Source organism: Chrysochloris asiatica, unplaced genomic scaffold (genome assembly GCF_000296735.1).
Source record: "Chrysochloris asiatica unplaced genomic scaffold, ChrAsi1.0 scaffold00045, whole genome shotgun sequence".
NCBI classification, from domain to species: domain Eukaryota; kingdom Metazoa; phylum Chordata; class Mammalia; order Afrosoricida; family Chrysochloridae; genus Chrysochloris; species Chrysochloris asiatica.
In genome coordinates, this window is record NW_006408563.1 from 8,000,642 (window position 1) to 8,024,307 (window position 23,666).

General features: G+C 37.2%; 1 protein-coding gene across 1 annotated transcript in view; it reads right to left on the minus strand.

Annotated features, from left to right (window-relative positions):
- Positions 1 to 23,666, minus strand: part of BMPR2 (bone morphogenetic protein receptor, type II (serine/threonine kinase)) — a 231,944-nt gene that overhangs the window by 21,542 nt on the left and 186,736 nt on the right. Inside the window, exons 8-10 of the mRNA XM_006861975.1 lie at positions 19,425 to 19,585; positions 16,910 to 17,057; positions 437 to 573 (exon numbers count right to left, since the gene is read on the minus strand). Of these exons, the coding sequence (XP_006862037.1) occupies positions 437 to 573; positions 16,910 to 17,057; positions 19,425 to 19,585 (446 nt within the window). The remainder of the gene's footprint in view (positions 1 to 436; positions 574 to 16,909; positions 17,058 to 19,424; positions 19,586 to 23,666) is intronic.

Below are 23,666 nucleotides of genomic sequence, written 5' to 3' on the forward strand. Positions count from 1 at the left end.
TTGTTGGTAATTTTAAATATTGCCAAAATTTCTACTAGTTACTGAATTCTCAGTAACTAGTAGAAATTTTGGCAATATTTAATATTGGCAATAAGTGTGTGCTAATTAACATTTTTATATTACTCTCAAGAGATTAAGATGAAATTTTAATAACATTTAAAATATTAACATGATAATTATCCCAGGTGATAATCCAATGTGGTGAACTTCAGACACATCAATTAGCCCAAGTAGTACTGAAATTAAACTAAAAAAATGAGACTTTTCTTAAACTGAAAAACTGGAAAACATGTAACATTATATAATCAAGTAAATGAGATTTTTAACATTAGGCAACTAAGAGCTACTAACATTACTAATAGTCCACTTTTGCTTTAAATAACATTAAACACATTCAGCTGTAAGTCCAGGTTTTAATAATTTAGTTTTTCCTTACCAGGCTATTTTCTTTCCAGGCTTCTGGGAATTTAGGCCTCTGTTTTTCTCGGGACACCAGAACCTGCATGTCTTCAAAAGTGGGGTGGTTTCCCACTTCTGTTTGAAAGGCCATCTGGTACTCTGGAACAGATTCACCTATGTATTTTTAGGCAAGGATAGAATAAAAGTTTCAATTATCATAAAGTGTTAAAAATAACAAGGGCATTTCTGAAACTACATAAACAAATAAATTGTGTTACATTACCTTCTTTTTAAAAATGCCTTCACGTATGTATAGAAATCCTAAATAGACTCTTTTGAGGGTTTAATGTATTATTAATAAATCCTTTACTTAAAATAGTCTGAGAATGTTTGTTGATGTGATGGTTAATTTTATATGTTAACTTGGTGAGGCTACGTTGTTGTTGTTGTTGTTGTTGTTAAGTGCTGTCGAGTCGGTTCCGACCCAAAGTGCCCCTGTACAGGGTTTCCGAGGGTGTAAATCTTTACGGGAGTAGAAAGCCTGATCTTTCTCCCGTGGAGCAGCTGGTAGTTTTGATCCACTGACCTTAAGGTTTGCAGCCCGATTCGTAACCACTATGCTATAGTGCACAGTTTTCTGGTCACAAACTAGTGTATATGGTATTATGAAGTATGAGGGGCTTCAAAAAGTTCATGAAAAAATTCCATTTTCTTTCTATTCCATTTCCTAAGTACTTTGGTAAGCACCTCGTGGTTAACATATGATAAAATCATTTCGCCTTAAGTACACTAGATGGTAAACTCCATAATGTGGGTAGGCTCCATCTGAAGGATTTTAGAGAAAAATGAGAGGAAGTTTCCCCTACGGTATATACTACCTTCAGACAATAAATAGACATTTTGCCAGAACTCCTTTACTCCTTCATTCTTTCTGCTGTCTGACCTATGGTTTTGGAATGTAAGACTGCAGGAATCTCTAGTCTGTCACCTGAGCTCCGGATTCTGGATTTGCTGGCCCCCACAAATATGTGTGCCAATTCCTTAAAATAATCTCTCTCTCTCACTACACACACACACACCCCTTCCGAAATGTATTTTCAGAGAACCTTGAAAGTAGATAAATCAAAAAGCAAGTTGTTCAATGATACATTGTTGGGAGTGGCGACTGAGTTGGCTCTGCATGGCAACGTTAAGAGTAGAATAGCTCCATAGGGAGATTGCCAAATCTGTCTTCTGTGGTGTCATTAGGTGAGTTCACACCACCAACTTTTAGGTTAGCATTCAAGTCCAAGCCATTTGTGCTACCTAGGGACCTCAATGATGGACAGATTACCTTTATACAAGGGGGTTTCAAAGAGTTCATGAAATCAATCCTATCCCCTCTGTGTACAGGGTAGATAGGGACAGGCAAGTTAAACACTGGCTACCTAAAATGAGGGGGCAATAAAGGCACAAAGTGACTGGCTTGCAAGGTTTCAAGAGGGAGTTTAGTTTAAGAGTGTGCAATGAAAGATAGAGTCCCCACTGAATAGTTTTCATCAGGTCTAGAAGGGTCTGGCGGAAAGAGATGGGGATAAGATTCTTATGATTTAGTAGTGAGTAATTCTTATCATGACTAATTGTGACTGTCACAACTGTAAAAGTAGACGTTTTGTAACAAAAATCGGGGCGTAGTTAATTTTACAGTCCAGAAACAAGAGGACCCTAGGACCATCAAGGGAGAAGCGCACAAGCGGAATGCAGGACCCTATCCAAAGAAGCAGCAACACGAGAGATGGAGCCAGAGATGAGGGCATGGAGAAACAGAACAGCTGAGGACTCTAGACTCATGGAAAGAGAGGGACTGAGTGCTGGCTGCCAGGAGGCAGGTTTGCAGAATGTGCCCTTTGGTTATTTAAATGATTATATATTCCTGAGTGTTTTTGTGTACATCTCCACCCCTGCCCCTGAAAAAAAAAAAAAAAAACCAGAGAGAATGAAAGCAAACACTGTTCAATGATGATGCATGGAGGAGACTAATCACTGCAATGAAATGATGGTGTAAAGCTGATGTTCTCCCATGTAAACTATCACTCAGTTCACAATAATAACAAAAAAAGTTCATGGAAAAAAATTCTATTATCTTTTCACTCCATTTTTCTACAAACATTTTGAATCTTGTATAGTTTCCGGTATTGCTAAATGTAGTGGGGTGGGGGGTGAGCGATGACAGACTATTATATGACTAAGATATATTCCTGTACTCTGATCCCACACAGGGATATGGGCAGTGAAGATGAGGATACAGTCCAGGCAGGTATGTCTGTAAAACCAAATATAAGTGAGTAGGTTGTACAGTCTTATTATGTCACTAGGACTATTATTATCCATCAGATGCAATTCATGTCACAAACATGTTTATGATGGCCATTTTATAGAAAAATCAATATATTTTATTTAAAAATTGTTTCTCTTTACTAAGAAGCAATATTTACAGCAAGGATTTTAAAGTATTATTAACCCTATTGATCAACAAATAAGCACTTTCAGCTGCTTGCAATAAGAGGCTTCTGATTTTTTACAAAATGCAATAAAATTAAACTTATTAGTAAACATACTGAGCCAATAGGAAGACCTCTGGGACCAATACTAAGAAACCCAATGGTCTAATCAAAATTTTCATAAAAAACATAGGAAAATTCCTTGCATCCGCTCCCTGCCCTCCAATACCACCCCATTAAAAATGATATGATAAATTAGAAGAAAGAACACCAGGATGGAAGATAAGGCATTTAAATTTTAATTTTAGATTCATATCTACTTTGGAAAAATCATCTATTCTGTTTCAGAACAGCTTTCCTGTCTGCACAATGGCAATGTCTGTCTTCCTTATCTCACTCACAATGGAGATAATACAAAGTTATAATGACCCAAAATGGAGAGTTTGTTCAAAATATGCAACTTAAGCTTCATGTTTCTATTTCATTATCCATAAAGACTAATTCTATAATCTATGCAGTATAACTTTTTTTTTTAAATACCGGTGTTGGTGTTAGTTGCCAATTGAGTCAAATCACTCATGCAGATCTTATGTATGAAAGTGGTCAAAAATTATCTGCACTCTGGCTGTAAAATGTATTTTAATCAACCTTTTTAAAAAGATTTTATTGTGAATTATGTGATAATTTACATGGGAGAACATTAGCTATATTCATCCTATCATATATCATTTCATTGCCATGATTACAATCCCCCCTCCATGCCTTATCAACCAACCAAACGTTGCAAGCCTGCAAGCCTGCCCGCCGGCCATTAGCACACAGCCCCTCTCCCTCTCTGGATCTAGAGTCCCCAGCTGCTCCATCTCTCCATATCATCATCTCTGGCATCACTATTTCTCTGGGTAGGGTTCCACACTCTGCTCTTCTCCCTTGATGGTTCCAGGGTCCTTTGCTCCTGTACTGCAAAGTCAATCACTCCCCTCCTTTTGCTACAAAATGTCTACCTTTACATTTCCAACCCTCACAGTCAGCCCTGACAGCAATTATTCACTATTGTATCACAAGAGTCCTATTGCCATCTCCTTTCATCAGCCTCACCCAGACAGATTGGATACTGCTCAGTGGAGAGTCCACCTTCCTCCGCACCCTCTGGATCTAGGCTCCCTTTTGAAAGCTTGTAAGTCAGTCACTTCTTGCCTTTGTAGCCCCCTCCCCCCCCCCATTTTGGGTAGCCAATGTCCTAGTTGCCCATCCCTGTCTACCCTGTGTATGGAGGGGGTGGGAATGATCCTCGTTATAAAGATTTGTTCCCTCTTTTGAGCTACTGCATCCATAGGTGTAGGTCAAGTTCATCAATTGTATCAAGTACTCTTTTTTTTCCTCTTCTTTCTTCTTCTAGTCGAGTTCTGATCATCCAGTCATTGAAGCCAGGTCAAGTGGGTATTATCTGCAAGTGTGGGTGTTCTTGTGCATAAGCCCTCTCTTCTTACCAGCTGGATGCTTCACTCTCCACTCTAGTTCTCTGTGGCTATGTCACAGACTCTGGGCCCAGGAGTCCCCAGGTCTTGCCATACTGCTGGCCAACCAGGTCTCCACCTGGGTTCACAGAAGTGTACTGAATGTGGTTGGACTTAGTTCACAGCTTCATTGCTGTTTTTTCCTCACTTCCCCTTATCGGTGGCCAACATGGTCACTAGCCAGATCACATGTCTGCTTGTATATTCCCCTCGAGTCTTAGTCTTGTAAGGAGGTTTGCCCTGAGGGGACCTGACCATTTGCCTTGATGTCTCCTGGGTGTTAATCAACTTTTAGAAAAGACAAATACATCATTTTAAAAAATAATCTCCTTGCTTTCCAATAAACTTTGTCCACCTGTCAACAAGTTTTCCTATTCTCTTATTTAAAAATGTTTTTGGCTGAGCTGCTAGCCATGAATGCACCACTTCATCAGAGATAATGTCTTCACTTCTTCATCAGAGGAGGATCTTAGTCCTCCAAGGGCTGCTTTCAGGAGACCAAACAAGTGAAAGTCAGATGGAGCAACATCAGGACTATAGGGAGGATACTTAACACCTCAAAATGAAGTTTTTGCAGAGTGTCAGTAGTGTGGGCAGAGGTGTGTGGATGTGCATTGTCACAATACCATTGGATAGCAGTCCTCTGTGTTTAACTGAAGTTTAGTCTTCAAGTTATCAGTGAGCATTTCACTGTAATGAGCACTATTGATTGTTTTTCCTGATTATGTTCCAATACTAGCTCTTGAGAATCCCAGAAAACTATAAACATCAATTTTGCAGCTGATGGTTGACTTTATAACTTTTTCTGGGTCAGCAATTGAGGATGTTTTCATTCCATATTCTGCCATTAACTCTCAGGCTCTTAGTGAGTAATCCATGTCTCGTCACCAGAAACGAAATTTTAAAAGAAACTTTTACCTTCCTTCTAGTATGGATCCAAACACTTCTGTTTATGCTCTCTGCGAGTTCTTTTGGTACTCACCTCACTCAAACTTTTAGAAACCCAGGTCTGTTGTAGATTATTTCATAGGCAGAGCCAAGGCTGATTTGCAAATGATTTGTCACATAACCCACTGTCACTTAACTATTCGACAGAATCATTTCACATGCATGTTCAATGTTGTCATCAACCATTGATGTGGATGAGTGTTTTAATATAAATGAAATGCAGATCGTTTTGACTCATTCAGATATAAACACTGCCTGATCCTGGACCATCTTCATGATCATTGGTTTATTTGAGTCCTTTGTTGCAGCTATTATGCATAAGGCCTTCCACCCTTGGGGGATCATCTTCCAGCATTATATCAGACAATATTCTGTACTGGAATACTTGTTGTTGATAAGTGCCATCAAGTCGGTTCCGACAGATAGCGACCTTGTATAGGGTTGCCAAGGAGTGGCTGGTGGGTTTGAACTGTTGACTGTAAGGTTAGCATTCCAGTGCTTATCCTACAGCACCATAGCAAAACCACACCAGAATATAAAACTATCAAAAATACACACAGAGAATGAAGCACCCAGCTGATATGAAGTGAGGCGAAATGCACAAGAACACCCAAACGTGTAGACAGTACGCACTTGACCTAGCTTTGAAGACTTGATGTTCAGAACTTGACTAGAGAAAAGATTAAAAAAAAATTTTGATAAAGGAAACAAGTGCAAACTACTACAATTTGATGAACTTGAAATATACTTATGGATGCAGTAGCTCAAAATACCAACTGAGAGGGAAGGAGTCTTCACATTAACTATTAGTCTTATCCCCTCTGTATGCAGGGTTGATAGGGATGGGCAACTTAGACACTGGCTACCTAAATTGAGGGGGCGATAAAGGCACAAAGTGACTGGGGTATAAGGTTTCAAGGGGGAATTTAGTTTCAGAGTGTGTGGGGGAAGGTAGAATCCCTACTGAATAGTTTTCATCTTGTCTAGAAGCGTCTGGTGGAAAGAGATGGGGATAAGATTCTTATGATTCAATAGCGAGTAATTGTTATCATGACTAATTACGATTGTCACAACTGTAAAGGTAGGAGTTTTGTAACAAAAAGGGGGTATAGTTAATCTTATAGTCCAGGAACAGAGAAGACCCTAAGACCATCAAGGGAAAATAGCATGAGCAGAATGTTGGACCATATCCAGAGAAGCAGTGACATTAGAAATGGAGGTAGAGATGAGGACATGGACAAACAGAGCAGCTGAGGACTCTAGACTCATGGAAAGAGAGGGACTGAGTGCTGGCAGCCAGGAGGCAGGCTTGCAGAATGTGCCCTTTAGTTGTTTGAGTGATTATATATTCCTGAGTGTTTTTGTGTACATCCCCCCTGCAAAAACACAGAGGGAATAGAAGCAAATACTGTTGAATGACGATGCATGGAGAAGATTGTAATAATTGCAATGAAACGCTAAGTGTAAAACTGAAGTTCTCCCGTGTAACCTATCACTCAATTCACAATAAAACTTAAAAAAAAAAAAAAAATGAAGCTTAAGAAAAGATGCTCATATCGAAAGAAAGAAAAAATACACATGTATTTTCACAAAGTCTAAATGTCTAAGCAGATATTTTTGATTACTATTCATTAATATTGAACTTGAAAAACCAAACAGAAGAATTTAATCATACCAGTTAGTATTTCACTTTCTTCCTTTCTAACATGATAAAATTTAACATCTGTCAACTGTAAGATATTTACTAGTATATCTGATCTGTCTCTTTCAGACATATACACACATATATACCTTTCAAATGTTACTCACTAGTCATTTCTCTTCAAATGCCAGTTTAACAGAATTATTCAAAGCTCACAATTTTGCTTCATAGCTTTAATTTTTATAACTTTCACACTTGCTAAGTGATTTCATGTACAATCTTGTTTTGTATGTAGAATGACATTAAGAATTTATATAAAATTTCCACTATAGTTGTAGTTGGAGTCCTCCAGCCACTCCCTGGAAACCTTATACGGGATTACTGTGAGTTGGAATTGACTCCTGACACTTAACCACAGCATCAGCATCTGTCATTAAGTGTCATCTAGTCAGTTCTGACTCATATCAACCTGGTGTAAGGTTTCCGAGACTGTAAATCTTTACGGAAGCAGAAAGCCTTATCTTTTTCTTGCAGAGTGGCTGGTGGGCTCAAACTGCTAACCTTGCAATTTGAAATCCTGTGCTTATCCTACAGAGTCACTACATTCCTCCATTATATTTACATAATTCTAAATCTAATTGTTCCATAGGTACTTGTTTGGAGCTAACTTAGTTTTTAAGCCCTGGAGATGCAAAGATGAATATTAAATGAAAAACATTATCACTAATATCCCTATGTTAATAGATTTACCGGATTTCTATTAAACTTTATAATCACAGAAGTTTTTTACTCTCATTTTCTCTCAAACTGTCCAAAATAGATTACATATCTAAGAATATCAAATACATTGCCTGCCTCTAATCCCATTGATAATCACTTGTTAACTGTGCCTCTAGCAGTTAGAGGAACGTCTTTAATACCCTTATGAAATCACTCTCTTTCTTCCTTCTTTTCTCTCTCTCTCTCTCTCTCTCTGTTTTGTTTTCTTTTGAGATAGGAGTAATGAGTAGGGTTAGGACTGCGGTTAGGTGTATACTGGGCCTAACGTTTCATGCTGTGTTAGGGTTATGGCTAGGACTAGAGTTAGTGTTATAGTTAGGAGTAGGGTGGGTGTAGCTAAGGCTAGGAGAAGGGCTTGGTCTAGTTTTAGGGTTACATTTAGGTTTATTTTTATTCATTTGTTTTTCTTGAAATCGACTTGATTTACTCTTCATTTAGAAGTTTTGTAACTACATTATTCCCTCTTTTTACCTTGTGGTACTTTTTCTTGGTTGTTACAAACTGTTATCTGTGGGTCTCCATTTTCAATCTTTTAGATTTGTTTTACTTTGAATATTCCAATATCTGGGTTGACTTTTAAGTGATGTATCATGTATGTTAACATCAGGTTGTTGGCTGTTGTTGGTTTTCTGCCCAAAGAATTCCCTTTAGTAGTTTTTATTAGATTGGCCTTTTTTTTTTTTTTTTTTTGGTAACAAATCCTTCTCATTTCTGTTTATCTGGAAATGTCCTAATTTCACCATCACATTTGAGGTACAACTTTGCTGGGTATAGTATTCTTGTTTGGCAATTATTTTTTCTTTCAGAGTGTCATAGATGGCCCATTGTTTTCTTGCCTGCATAGTTTCTGCTAAGAAATCACCAGTTTTCCTCTGTAGGTAACTTTAGTTTTTTCTTGAGCTGCTGTCAGGATCCTTTCCTTGTCTTTGGTTTGAGAGAATTTGATTATATGTTGTGGTGATTTTCTTTTGGGGGTCTATCCTGGTTGGAGTTCATTGAACTTCATGAATGCATATCTTATTTTTTTATGATGTTACAACAAAGGTTTTCTTCTAACAACTCTTCGACATTCTTTTTTTCCCTAGGTATCACTTCCTTTTCTGAGCATCCAATCACATGTAAGTAATTCCTCTTGATGGTGTCCCACATAATTCTTAGGTTTTCTCGTGTATTGAGATACTTGTCTTCAAGCTCACCAATTTGACTTTCCATTAACTCCACTTCTTTGCCCCTTCAATGTATTATCTATTTCTGAAATCTTAATGTTTTTGTATTAATCTTCTGGATTCCATTTTTTGTTTTCTTGTATGATTTCAAATTTTTCATTTATTTTGTCATTTTGTTCATGCAGTATTTTCTTGGATTATTCTCAAGTTTTGTCTGTGTATTCCTTAACTTCATCTATAGTTTTCTTGATCATTCTCTAAATCTATTGATGGTACTTAAATATCGTTCTTTTGGATTCCTTATCAGGTAGTTCCAATACCATTTCTGGTATTATATTTTTTGACTCTATATTTTGGTCATCTCTTTGAGCCACTCTGGCTTGTTTTTTATGTAAATTAAAATTATCTGTTGTTTCTGAGACACCACAGTGTCATTGTGTTTATATTTAACTGATGGTTGTATGTTGGTTTGTTCTTAGGCAGTTACCCCCTGTCTCCTGAAGGGTATGATAGAGACTGGAGGCGAATACGTAGATTTCTGTTTTTTGTTTGTGTTACATAATTGAAGGATTGTGCTACATAATTGTTACATAATTGTGTTACAAATATGTGTTATATAATTACATAATCGTGTTACGTAATTAAAGATTTCTCTGATGTTGGCTGCTAATTATTATCGATCAGGTGGTACAGACAAGGGTAGTAGGGCTTGCTTAGTGGGTGGAGCTGCAGGACATACAGATGTAACTGGGCCATATGGGCACAATTGCTGTCTCCTCAAAACAAACAACAACAGTAAAAGATCTGATGAGGTGGGGGTTGGTATACCAGGTGCTCGACCATATGCAAAGCAAAGGCTTCACAGGAGGGGGTGTCACTGGCTTCTGAACAGGCAAGCGCAAGGGCTGACCACTCCTCTGGTCACCAGGAGGACAGGAAGTAAGGGAGAACTCTAAGCCCCTCAGAGTCCTGGTGTGGTGCTGTGTGTTAATGTACCAGACTGCAAAGCTGTTTGAATTGCGAAGTCGGAAATCCTATACAGGGTCGCTATGGGTCGAAACCAATTCAATGGTACTAAACAACAACAATAAGCCCCTCACCACCAACCTCCAGTGCTCATTCTGTGACTCCAGGCCACTGTGTCAATCAACAGCCACCTGCAAAAGCTCAAGATGGACACACATGACAGGCCAGCTGAAAGTCCACCCGTCTGTCTCCTTTTCCAGTCAATACTCAATCCACCTTCTATTCTTTCCTTCAAAGCTCTGGGTTCCAGAATCACCATCTGTATCTGCTTTCCCTTGGCCTCTCATGTCCATGTTTCAGAGGGTCTGCTCAGTGCATCTGCCTGCTCCATCATCTTGCCCTGGAAGTTCTTTTTCTCTCTTGTTTCCTTTTTCCTTGCTCCCTCAACTCTTAAACATTGCAGCATTTCATTCTTTCCTTATACTGTAGATACCCAGTTTATTAATTTTACCTGTATTCTTCAGAAAGAAGCAAATTTCATTTAAATAACAAAACATGTACTGCAATTGAAGGTATGCCACAAAAGTTTAGAAATGTTTTATAAGAATTTTATAATTATTATTTGTTATTCTCTAAGCTTATTACTATATCTTTATGTAATCTTTTTTCTTTTCAACTTCCACCCCACGAGTGGAAGTTCTCTGTGTCCCCTATTTGGCTTTATTCATAATTTTTTCCTCTATGCCCTCTATAAGATCCCTAGGTGGGATCGTATAGTATTCAACTAGTAACCTAAAAGGTTCACAGCTCAAACCCAGAGATGCCATGGAAGAAAGGCCTGGCAATCTGCTTTCTTACACCTAAGAAAACCACATGGAGCAGTTCTATGAAACACACTGGACTGCCATTTAAGTCAGCATTGACTCCATGGCAACAGGTTTAGCTTTCTGCTTGTTACACGCACTGTAATATTATTTCTGTTTTCCTTGTTACACAGATATTTCACTAAGAATATCAGTGACTTCCTTCTATTCAAATTCAACGATCATGCTACAGTACAGTTCTATTTCTTTTTTGATCTTTTAGTTACATCTATTGCCATCAATCTTCGTTCTTAAAGCTTTCTAACACTGACTTCCAAGACACTATGATTTCTTAGTTTTCTCACTATTGTTCTGATTATGTGTGTTCTTCTTGAATTGATCTCAGTATTTAGTCCATAATCACCAGTTTGTCTCTCTGTTCATTTATTTCCATAGGGGAGTACGTCTATTAACATGTTCTCAATTATTATCTATAAATAGACAACCACCAAAAATTGTTTTAATCTTAGTTCTTTCAGCATCCTCTTTCATTTCTTTTTTAAAACAATTCTTCAATATTCTTATCAATACACCATCCAAAAATATTCAGTTAAATCATTTCCCCACTATATACCAATATTCCTTTCTAAGTTCCTAATTGCCACCCTCACTCTTTTAGACTTATGAATCTTTTTCAGTTTCTTAAGAAATGTCATGCTAACAGCTAACCAGAACCACAGATACTGTCTCTGCATTTTCTCTCAGATGTGTTCCTTCTTCCTCATTTTTATAACCAGCATTTTACCATATCTTAATGCAACTCTTTTCTTTTTTCTGTTTAAAGACCTCCCATTCTTTCTGGCACACACTGCACTACTAACTGGAAGGTCAAAAATTCAAATCCACCAGCTGCTCTGCAGATAAGACTGACCTGCTCATGTAAACCCAAGGGGGCAGCTCTACTCTGCCCTATAAAGTAGCTGTAAGTCTGAACTGAATTGACAGCAGTAGTAGATAGGCAGGTAGTTCAATTTCAATTAATCTTATATATTTGCTAAAATAGCCTTCTGCAAACAAGATTTAATAAAGTTTCTCCATTTAAACATATGCTGCTACTTTTTATCAAATCAAAAACAATAGTTGTTCTTGGAATACAGTAGCTGTCAAAAAATGTTGCTGATGGCAGAGTACTGAAAGCATCGTTTAAGTCAGATATGCCTCTAAAACAAACAATATGGATGAGAATATTTTAAAAAGGAGCTGTGTCTAAATTCCAATAATAGAAGACTTATGATACTACTGCAATTGCTGCTATTTTTAGAAAAAGACGTCCGATGAGCATATGTTTCAAATTAACTAGAAAATATATTTCTAAACAATAATTTATTGACCTAATTAATCTAAATAATTGTTTACTTAGTTTATTACATTTTTAAAATTATTAACCTTTTGCTTGTATTGCTTTTCATAATTTTATTTTTAGAGAAAGCTAATTCAACTTGACTATTAATCTCTCTTTTTATTAAATAGCCTCACGTCATAAATTTGTCTAATTCTGGTTCATTTGATTTCTACCCCATTTTCTATGCCTTTAATGGCAGATATTCCTATAAGATTATTGTTATTCTTATTAAGTACTGTTGAGTTGATTCGGACTCATAATGTTCACAATGGATTATTCATTGCTCCTAATGTTCCTTGGAAACCGTATACAGGGTCACTATGGGTCGGAACTGACTCGATGGCACTTAACAACAACAATTTCGTATGGATCAACTCAGGAAACATTCTAAGTGTACCTTGTCTCAAATGCTCATAAGGTGAAAAAGGAACAACAATTGGCCATTGCTTCCGACCCATGATGACCCTGTATTAGGTTTCCAAAGAGCAGCTGGTGAGCCTGAACCGCCAACCTTGTAGTTCAGACCGATTTTGCAGTCTAGCATATTAATCTGCAGCACCGAACCAGGACTCCAAATGAGTACAGTGGTACCTCCTTATGACTATAGTAGTACCCCCTTATCAGTAGAAAACATGTTCCAAGACCCCCATGGGTGCCTGAAATTGTGAATAGTTGTTGTTAGGTGTCATTAGGTCAGTTCTGATTCACAGTAACTCTATGCACAACAGAATGAAAACACTGCCTGGTCCTGAACCATCCTCACAATTGTTATGTTTGAGTCCATTGTTGTACCCACTATGCCAATTCATCTTGATGAGTCTTCCTCATTTTTGCTGACTTTCTACTTTATCAAGTCTAGGGACTGGTCCTTCCTGATAACATGTTCAAAATATGTAAAACTAAGTCTCAACCAATTTTGCTTCTAAAAAGCATTCTGGCTGTACTTCCTTCCAAGGCAGACTTGTTTGTTCTTCTGGCAGTGGATGGTATATTCAATGTTCTTTGTCAGCACTGTAATTCAAAGGCATCAGTTCTTGTTGTTATTGATGTTGAGTCAGTTCTGGTTCACCGTGACCCTATGCACAACAGAATGAAACACTGTGGTTTCTGCATCGCACAATTTTTGTTACGTTTGAGCCCATTGCTGTTGCCACTGTGTCAATCCATTTGCTTGGGGTCTTCTTCTTTTTTGCTGACCCTCCACTTTACTTAGCATTATGTCCTTCTCTAAGAACCGGTCCCTCCCTATAACATGGCAGAAGTATGAGAACTAAGTTTCACCATCCTTGTTTCTAAGGAGCATTCTGGCTGCACATTTTACCAAGATGAATTTGTTTATTCTTCTGGCAGGCCATGGTACTTTCAACATTCTTCTCCAACACTACAATTCAAATGTATATATTATTCTGCTATGATTGTCCTTATTCTCTGTCTAGCTTTCACAAGCATATGAAAAGACTGAAAATACCAGGGGTTGTATCAGGTGTACCTTATTCCTCAAACAGACATCTTTGTTCTTGAACACTTTTGCAGCAGACTTGCTGAATGCAATACATCACTTGGTTTCTTCAATGTTGATTGTGGATCCAAGCAAAATGAAGTCATTAACAATGCCAATCTTTTCTCTGTTTATCATGATGTTATTTATTGACCCAGTTGTGAGAATTTTTGTGTTCTTTACATGGAGGTGCAATTAATACTGAAGACTATATAGTCGTTGATCTTCATCAAGCATTTTAAGTCCTCTTCATTTTCAGCAAGCAAGGTTGTATCATATGCATATCTCAGGCTATTTATTAATGAGTCTTCCTCCAATCCTGATGTCATTCTCTTTTTCATATAATCCAGCTTCTCATATGATTTGTTCCACATACAGATTGAATAAGTATGAATGATGAAAGAATACAGCCCTGATGGACACCTTTGCTAATTCTAAACTATTCACTACCCACCCCTTAGTTATTTTCAAATGACTATCTCTTGATCTATGAACAGATTCTTCATGAGCACAATCAAGTGTTCTGTAATACCCATTCTTCACAATGCTATCCACAGCTTATCATGATCCACACAGTCAAAAGCCTCTGCATAGTAACTAAACCACAAGTAAACCTCTTTCTGGTGTTCTCTGCTTTCAACCAAAATCCATTTGATGTCAGCAATGATATCCCTAGTTCTATGTCCTCTTCTGAATCCAGCTTGAGTTTCTGGCAGTTCCCTGTCAATGTACTATTGCAGCCAATTTTGAATTAATTTAAACAAAATTTTACTTACATGTGATATTAATGATATCTGCATTCCATTTGCCACGTTGCTGTTAAGTGCTGCTGAGTCAGTTCCAACTCATAGCAACCTTGTACAGAGTTTCTAAGGAGCACCTGGTGAGTTTGAATTACCAACCTTGTGGTTCAAACTGACCTTGTAATCCAATGCTTTATCCTACAGCACCACACCAGGACTCCATTTGCTTCAATATTACTACTCAAAAATGTAGATATTTTCTTTAGTTTTTTCAGCTTGAAAAATGCTGAGTGTGCTCTTCTTTGTTGGTTTTCTAACTCAAGGTCTTTGCACATTTCATTATAATACTTTACTCAGTCTTACTGAGCCCCCTTTGAAATCTTCTGTTCATTTCTTTTACTTCATCATTTCTTCCAGTTTCTTTAGCTTCTCTACCATCAAGAGTAAGTTTTAGAGTCTCTTGACACCCATTTATCTTTGATATCTTTCCTGTCTTATAAAAGGAGTCCTGGTGTGGTGCTGTGGGTTAATGCACCAGACTGTAAGGCCATTTGAACTGCAAGCTCACCAGCTACTCCTTGGAAACCCTATGTAGAGTCACGATGGGTCGGCACCGACTCAACGGCACTTCACAACATCTAAATGACCATTTCTTTCTTCATATATGATATCTTTAATGTCACTGCACAAGTTATCTGGTTTTTGGTCCTTAGTGTCCAATATAAATCTATTCTTGACATGGTTTCTAAATCAGGTGGTATATACTAAAGGGTCAAACGGCTTTGCAGTCTGGCGCATGAACCCACAGCACCGCACCAAAGCCGTTTGAACTGCAAGGTCAGTGGTTTAAGCTCATCAGCTGCTCCTTGAAAACCCCATGTAGGGTCGCTATGGGTTGGAACCGACTAGACAGAACTTCACAACAACAACATACCAAAGGTTATACTTTGGCTCTCATAGACTTGTATTATTTTTTCTTCAGCTTCAATTTGAACTTGCATATGAGCAATTGATGGTCTGTTCTACCATTGGCCTATGGCTTTGTTCTGATTGTTAATACTGTGTTTCTTTATCATCTCTTTCCATAGATGTAGTTAATTTGATTCCTGTGTACTCTAGCTTGTGAGATCCAAGTGTATAGTTGCTATTTATGTTAATGAAAAATGTATTTTCAATAAATAGGTCATTGGTCTTGCCAAATTCTAGCATTTGATATCCAGTGTTGTTTTTCTCACCAAGGCCATGTTTTTCAACTACTGGTCCTTTTTTTCCCAACTTTTGCATTCCAATCACTCAGTAATTATCAATATATCTTGATTACATGTTTGATCAATTTTAGACTGCAGGAGTTGACTAAAATCTTCAATTTCTTCATTTCTGTCATTAATGATTCGTATATAAATTTGTACTAATTGGTCATCACTGCACACATATGGCTATTATACAATCACTGACAGTATAGTATTTCAGATCTTGAAATGTTCTTTTTTATGCTCCTCTTCAACTTGTCAATACTGGCATAGTAGAACATAGGACTATCTGATTCCAAATGGCCAATACCAGTCTAGGATATTGATCTTTATGGGTTTCTTTTAATTTTTGACAACTTCCAATTTTCCTAGTTTTATATTCCATAAATTGTATGCCGTGACTATTAATGGATGTTTGCAGCTGTTTCTTCTCACTTGAGTCATGCTATATCAGCAAATAAAGGTCCTGAAAGCTTTACTCCAGCCATGTCATTAAGGTCGATTTTACTTTGAGGTGGCAGCTCTTCTCCTGTTGTACTTTGAATGTCATTCAACTGAGGTGCTCATCTTCTGGCGCTACATCAGACAATGTTCTGCTACTATCCATAAAGTTTTCACTGCCCAACTTTTTTAGAATTGATTGCCAGGACTTTCTTCCTAGTCTATCTTAGTCTGGAAGTCTGCTGAAACTGGTTAACCTTGGGTGACCCTGATGGTATTTGAATTGCTGGTGGCACAGATTCTAGCATCACAGCAACACAAAAGTCACTAAAGTATGACAAACTGATAGATGAGTGTGATCACAGACAGTATACAGAACCCTAGATATACCTGGTTTTTTCCTATACATACATACCTATGATAAAGTTTAATTTGTAAATTAATAAACACACAGAAAGATGACAAAATAATACAGTTATAACAATATACTGTAAGCCAAGTTATGTGAGCTGAAGTGAAGTGAATGATGTAGGTGTTGTTAAGCTATTATTTTTGGAATACGGTTGTCTGTGGGTCACTGAAGTTATGGACTGTGAAACTACAGGTACAAGAGGGAACTGCTGTACTAACACAAAGAACAAACTAAACATAGTGAAATAAACGATGGCAATATATAAATTGCACATAGAAGCAAACTCAGAGGCCTTTAAATTTTTTTTCCCTCTGTTAATAATATCTATGAGCACTAGATGGCAATGGCCTAAAGGTTGAAATGAAAGTAAGAAGATTCCTCAGTTATTTAACATAGGTAGAGAAAGAAGATATAACTGTTTCCCTTCAAAGCATACACTGACTGTGACTACAGTTCTCTTACCTGGGAAGAGGTCTGTGCATCTCATAAATATCTCCCAATAAATGAGTCCAAGCGCATACATGTCTACTTGTTTCAATGCTGATTCGCAGTCCCTCAGGTTCACAGCTCCTTCGAGTACTTCTGGTGCCATGTATCTGATTGTGCCAACCTGATAAATCAGAGTGTTATTTTCAGTAACAGAATATAATTTACATACATTCTGAAGACCAGGTATTTGATCAAACTTTATATGCAAATTTTAATAATGCAAATAATGTGTGATTTGACCCTAAGCATGTCTCTGAAGTTTTTCTTGTATAAAGTGCCCCTTCTGAATAGTTAAAACTATAGTAAATGTCTTCTACTGAATACCATTCATCAATCATAAATAATGAGCTGGAGCTCCCAATATGTATCAACAAAAAAATCTGTAGCGACACAATAAGCAAAAAAAAAAGTTCCAAAACAATATGGACAATAGTTAATAGTTTAAAAAACTTACAAAAATATATTTACATATATAAAAGACATGTGTATGTGGAGTCCTGATGTGGTACTGTAGTATAAGCACTGAGCTGCTAACTACAAGGTTCAAATCTATCAGCCACTACTCAGAAACCCTATACAGGGTCACTATAAGTCAGATCAACTTAAAGGTACTTAACAATAACAACAGACATATATGTAAATATATGTGAATACAAAAAAAGGACAGGAAGGTATGTTCCACAATATAATTATGATTTAATGAGGACATTTGAAGGGATTTTCACTTTATAGCATCAGAAACTTTCACAATAAGAATCCATTCATTTATCACTTGTATAATGTAAGAAAATTAAATTTTAGATGTCCTTCTCTGATAGTTATAAATAAAGCTAAATCACATAGTATGGTAGAGGACTTAGAAATCATGAGAATAAAAATGACCATGATTCTAGGCACTATTATTGACTCAACGAGCCCTGGTGATGCTGTAGAATAAGCAATATACTGTTAACTGCAAGGTCGACAGTTCAAAGCCACCAGCTGTTCTGTGGGAGAAAGATGAGGCTTTCTGCTTCCTAGATTAACAGTCCACTATGAGTTGAAAGGGACTCAATGGCAGTGGAATTTTATCATTGACTCCAATTTTTCATTTTAACCAGGGTTTGTCAGCAGCAAGATAGTGATAAGTTTGGACAATTCTTTGTTGGGGTTGGGAGGGCTACTGTGTGCATTGTATATTTGGCAGGCTCCACTAGAGCTAGTGTGGAGTTGTAGGATAAGGAATGGACTGCTAACCACAAGGCTGGCAGTTCAAATCCACTAGCTGCTCCTTGGAACCCATACATAGGGTAACTATGAGTTGGTACCAACTTGATGGCTGAATAAGTATGGTGAAAGAATACAACCCTGTCACACACCTTTCTTAATTTTAAACTATTCAGTGTTCTCATGTTCTGTTCGAACAACTGCTTCATGGTCCACGTACAGATTCCTCATAAGCACAATTAAGTGTTCTGGAATACTCATACTTTGCAATGTTGTCCATAGCTTGTCATCTACACAATTGAAAGCCTTTGCATAGTCAATAAAGCACAGGTAAACATCTTTCTGATATTCTCTGCTTTCAGCCAAGATCCACCGGACATCAACAATGATATCCCTTGTTCCATGGTCTCTTCTGAATCTGGCTTGAACCTCTGGAACTTCTCTGTCAATGTATGCTTGCAGCTGTTTCTGTATTACTTTTACTAAAACTTTACTTGCATGGGATATCAAAGATATTGTCCAATGATTTCTGCATTCCGTTGGGTCACCTCTCTATGGAATGGGCACAAATACGGATCTCTTCCAATCAGTCGGCCAGATAGGTGTCTTCCAAATTTCTTGGCAGAGATGAGTGAGTACCTCCTGTGTTGCCTCACTTTCTTGAAAGATTTCAATTTTTATTCCATCAATTCCTGATGCCTTGCTCTTTGCCAATTCCTTCAATGCACCTTGGACTTCCTCCTTCAGTACCACTGGCTCTTGATCACATGCTACCCCTCTCATAATGGTTGAAAATTATCCATTTCCTTTTGGTACAGTGACTTTGTGTATTCCTTCCATCTTCTCTTGATGCTTTCTGCATCATTCAATCATTTTCCCAGAGAATCTTTCAATAACGAAAGCCGAGGCTTGAATTTTTTCTTCAGTTCCCCTAGCTTGAGAAATGCTGCGCATGTTCTTCCTTTTCGGTTTTCTGATTCCAGATCTTTGCACATTTGTTGTAATACTTGGCTTCATTTTCTCGAGCTGATCTTTGAAATTTTCTGTTCAGCTCTTGGACCTCCTTATTTCATGGTTCAAATTCACTAGCCACTCCTTGGTAATCTTATACAGGGTCACTATGAGTTGGAACCAACTGGGCAGCACTTAACAATAATTTTATAATTCTTATGTTATAACTGGCAGCATACATAGTAATAGTCTTGAATTGTTAATGGAAGTTTAAATACAATTCATGGTGCTTACACAGTACATCAGAGTGATACCTTTTGTATACACCTACCTCACTTATGGCCGCATTATCTTCTTCCCCTGGGCGCACAAGTCTATTTCCAGTCAGCCTCATAGACAACCCAAAGTCACTAATAACACAGGTTCCATCATTTTTCACCAGGACATTTCTGCTGTTTAAATCTCGATGGGAAATTGCAGGCTTGTAATGATCTGTTTGGACAAGTTCAGATATTTATTAGTACTTAGACAGCTATTTTTGTTACTGAGTGCATATACTGGATATAATACAAGTCTGCAGATACTAGAAATGACCTGAATACAGAAGATGATGTTATTTTTCTTTCCATTAATTTTCTAATACTAATAAAGGACACAAGAGATCAAAACTTAAACTCACAATCATCATTTTCTAAAATATTTTACTATATAACTCTTCTTCTATGTACAACTAACTAAACATTCATCTATATCTAATAGCCAACCTGCTGCTGTCTCTAACACAGACTGAGGTTTTCTCTTCATTTCTTGCGTACCAAAAGAAAGCAAGAGGAAGGAATATTTGGTATAAATAACCAAAAAGTCAACTTGTCTAAAACGAACATTAACGAAAAACTTAAGTGGCTCCAAATTTCTACAGAAATGATAAGCTGTTCTCCTACAGCTTAATTGAGCATACTTGTGATGAACAGTCTAGTTCTGCCCTGAGGTTTCGCTATGTCTCTAAGCCCAATGAATTAGGAGAACAAGTGGAGGAGGTGGAATTTCCTAGCAAGATTTAAAAACCTGTTTTCTAATTTTATACAGAAACAAGCATTATTATATCATACCTCAATTATAGCATTGCTTTTAATTATCAGTAAACTAGCTGACAAAGAACATATTTTACCTGAATTTAAAAAGCTCAGAAAAAACAGAGAAGCAAATGTTTGTTAACTGAAAAAATAAATCTAATGTAAGCTCTACATTTAAATTGTTACATATAATTTTTTTCCTACCTATAAGGAAATTCAGGGAGTCCTGGTGTGGTGCTGTGGGTTAATGCACCAGACTGCAAAGTTGTTTGAACCACGAGGTCGGTGGCTCAAGCTCACCAGCTGCTCTTTGAAAACACTAAGCAGGGTTGTACAACAACAACAATAAGGAAATTCATCTATCAGCCACTCCACAGGAGAAATATGAGACTTCCTACTCCTATAAAGATTTACAACCTCAGAGACTTTGTTCAGGGTCGTTATGAACTGGAACCGACCAGTGGCACACAACCACTAGCACCATCACCATAAAGAAATTCATAGTTCTTGAAATGAAAGAAAAAAAAAATTCTATAGCAATTTCTGAAATTCTCATATACACAAAGAAATACATAGAGGAAGAAGACCTAAATCAATGATAAGTTTATTGTTTGTATGTAGGCACAAAAAGACTTAGTATTTTGATCTACTATCCTCATCATAACAAGAAAGAAGGAAAGTTATTCCTTTGCTATCAGAAAGTAAAGTGAAAAGAAAAATTGGAAGCAAAGAATTGTTGTTGTTAGGTGCCATTTGAGTCAGTACCGACTCATAGCGACCATATGCACAGCAGAACGAAACACTGCCCGATCTAGGGCCAACCTCACTACTGTTGCCACGCTTGAGTCCATCGATGCTGCCAGGTATCAATTTCCTCACCTAAGAGTTGATTTCTTTCTCATTTTCTCCCTTTTCTCATCCTGGCCCAGCCTTCCAAATCTTGCAATAACTTTACTTCACCTAAATTCCTGTAAGAGTTTCTTTCCTTACTCTGGATAAAATCACAAAGTAAGTATGAGGGAAAATAAAGTATTGCTACTAGGATTCCAGCTCATATATTTACAGATTTATTCCAAACAGAGTGTGTTTAAATGACAAACATCAAGTGGACATCTTCCAAATGACTGAAGCTTTGCAACAGGTTTAGGGGAATGTGGACCCAAATAAAACAGTAATTTAAAGAAGTATCAAGCATTTTAAGGAAGACCTCAAAGACAGATTCAAGGCAGAAAGGTTATGGTGACTGTTTTGGTGTCTATCAAAAAGAAGACATTTTGATAGACTTTGCTCAAAGTACACAGGATGAACATTGGGGCTTATTAGGAAGCAGTTTTAAGAAAATGGGAAACTGAATTCAAGAGAAAAACGCCAGGCAAGTTGCACTGAAGAATTCTTTTACATCATGACAGTTCACCTGTTCATTCTTCAAGGATGTTAAGTGCTGCTTATAAGAATTTTGTTGGGAAATCTTACCTCATCTACCCAACATGTCTGATTGTGTCCCTTTAGATTTCATTTTGTTTCCAAAACTGAAAGAACATTTCAAAGAAACATGACTTGATTTCCTTGAGAATGCCAAAACTGCTATTTTGACGTGGTGTAAATTTAAGAGCAAAGAATTCTATGGGGAAAAGTTAGAGAGGGAAATACCACTTTCAAAAGTGTATATACCTAGATGGAGGATGTCAAGAAACAATAGCTTAACATTTTGATATCTTTACTTAATAAAGGTTTCTATGATTTTATAGCAATACTTTTTTTTTTTTTACTTATCCTCATATATGTGGTATAATCTACAGCTGATATTTATATAAAAGTTCATGGGGGCATTGGAAAATGTTTTTATGGTGCTTTCAAACAAATATTAAAATGAAAAGATCTCATGCTTTAGGGAAACCAGGATAATAATCAGGAGAAGGCCAATGAGTCAGTAAGGCAGAGTGGGAAACAGGGTTGTTCCTCCTGCTATTACTTAAGAGAAAAGGAAAACCAAGAAAGGAGAAAGGAAAACACACAAGAAACAAGATCAAACTTAAGACAGTACCCTTCCTTCAATCACCAATGCAAAGTGAAGAACTAACTACAGACAACCCTTCAGAAAATTAATTTTTTAAGGTGTCCTCAAGTATTCATTATAAGTAACGGCAAGAAAGGATAGAACATAGAGTGATTATGCCCTGGCTAATATCTCTATACCAAGCACTTACTTAGATAAGTAAATATCAAAGGCAAGCATGCCATGATTATTATTTTAATCATATTAAAAACAAAACCTGACCAAAGTAGTCTCTAACACATAGAAACACCGACAGAGTGATAGACAGCAAAGAATTTGAAAAGGGATATACAAATTAGTTAACTGTAATTTTTCTGGTGAGGTTTGAGTAATCTATGTATGTTCTTTATTCACTGGATTTTTTTTTTTTTTTTTTGTAATGAGAATCTATTGTCATTGTCATAAAATATTAGGACAATCAATTACTCTAAATTAGATATAAACAGGGTGAATTCTTCCTTATTCTGAAGCAATAGATGAATATGCATTAATAGTTTTATTCCTAGCTACCAAACTTCTATCCTAAACAGGAAATGTATATTTGAAGATAATCAACAGAATATAGTTTTCTGACCATCACTTGTCAGTCAGTTTGTTTTACTGTGGTGACTTGCATGTTGCTGTGATTCTGGAAGCTATGTCTCGGGTATTTTAAATACCTGCAGGGTCACCCATAGTAGAGAGGTTTCATTAAGCTGAGCTTCCAGATGAAGATAGACTAGGAGGGAGAGATGGACTACTACTTCAGACTATTTAGTCACTGAAGACCTTATGAAAAGCAGTGGAACACCCTCAGCACCAAATTACTGAATATCAAAACACAATCAGGAGTAAGTACAAAAATTACACAAAACAACACTCTATTTTACCATGTGCAATGCACTTTGTTATTTTCTATTCTTTGTTGTTTTAATGCTAGTCACAGTTCACCTCCACAGCTCGTCTGTGAGTTTGTCTTACTGTGGTGGCTTGTGAGTTGCTGTGATTCTGGAGGCTATGTTGGATATTTTAAATACTGGCAGGGTCACTCAAGGTGCACAGGTTTCAGTTGAGCTTCCAGATGAAGACAGATTAGAAAGAACAAGAGATAGACTACTTCCAAATATTTAGTCATAGAAAACCTTACGTATAGCAGTGGAATGTTGTCAGCACCAGATTATTGAATACTGAAGCATGATGAAGACCACCAGAATACTGTCAAATATAGTACTGGAAGAGGAGTCCCTCAGGTTGGAAGGCACTAAAATGTGACAGGGGAAGAGCTGTCTCTGCAGAGTAGAGTTGACTGTAATGATACGAAAGGCAATGTTTAAGAGTAATGCTGTTGTTGTTAGGTGCCATGGAGTCAGTACCGACTCATAGCAACCTTATGTACAAGAGAATGAAACACTGCACAGTCCCGGGCCAACCTCACAACTGTTGTCATGCTTGAACCCATTGATGC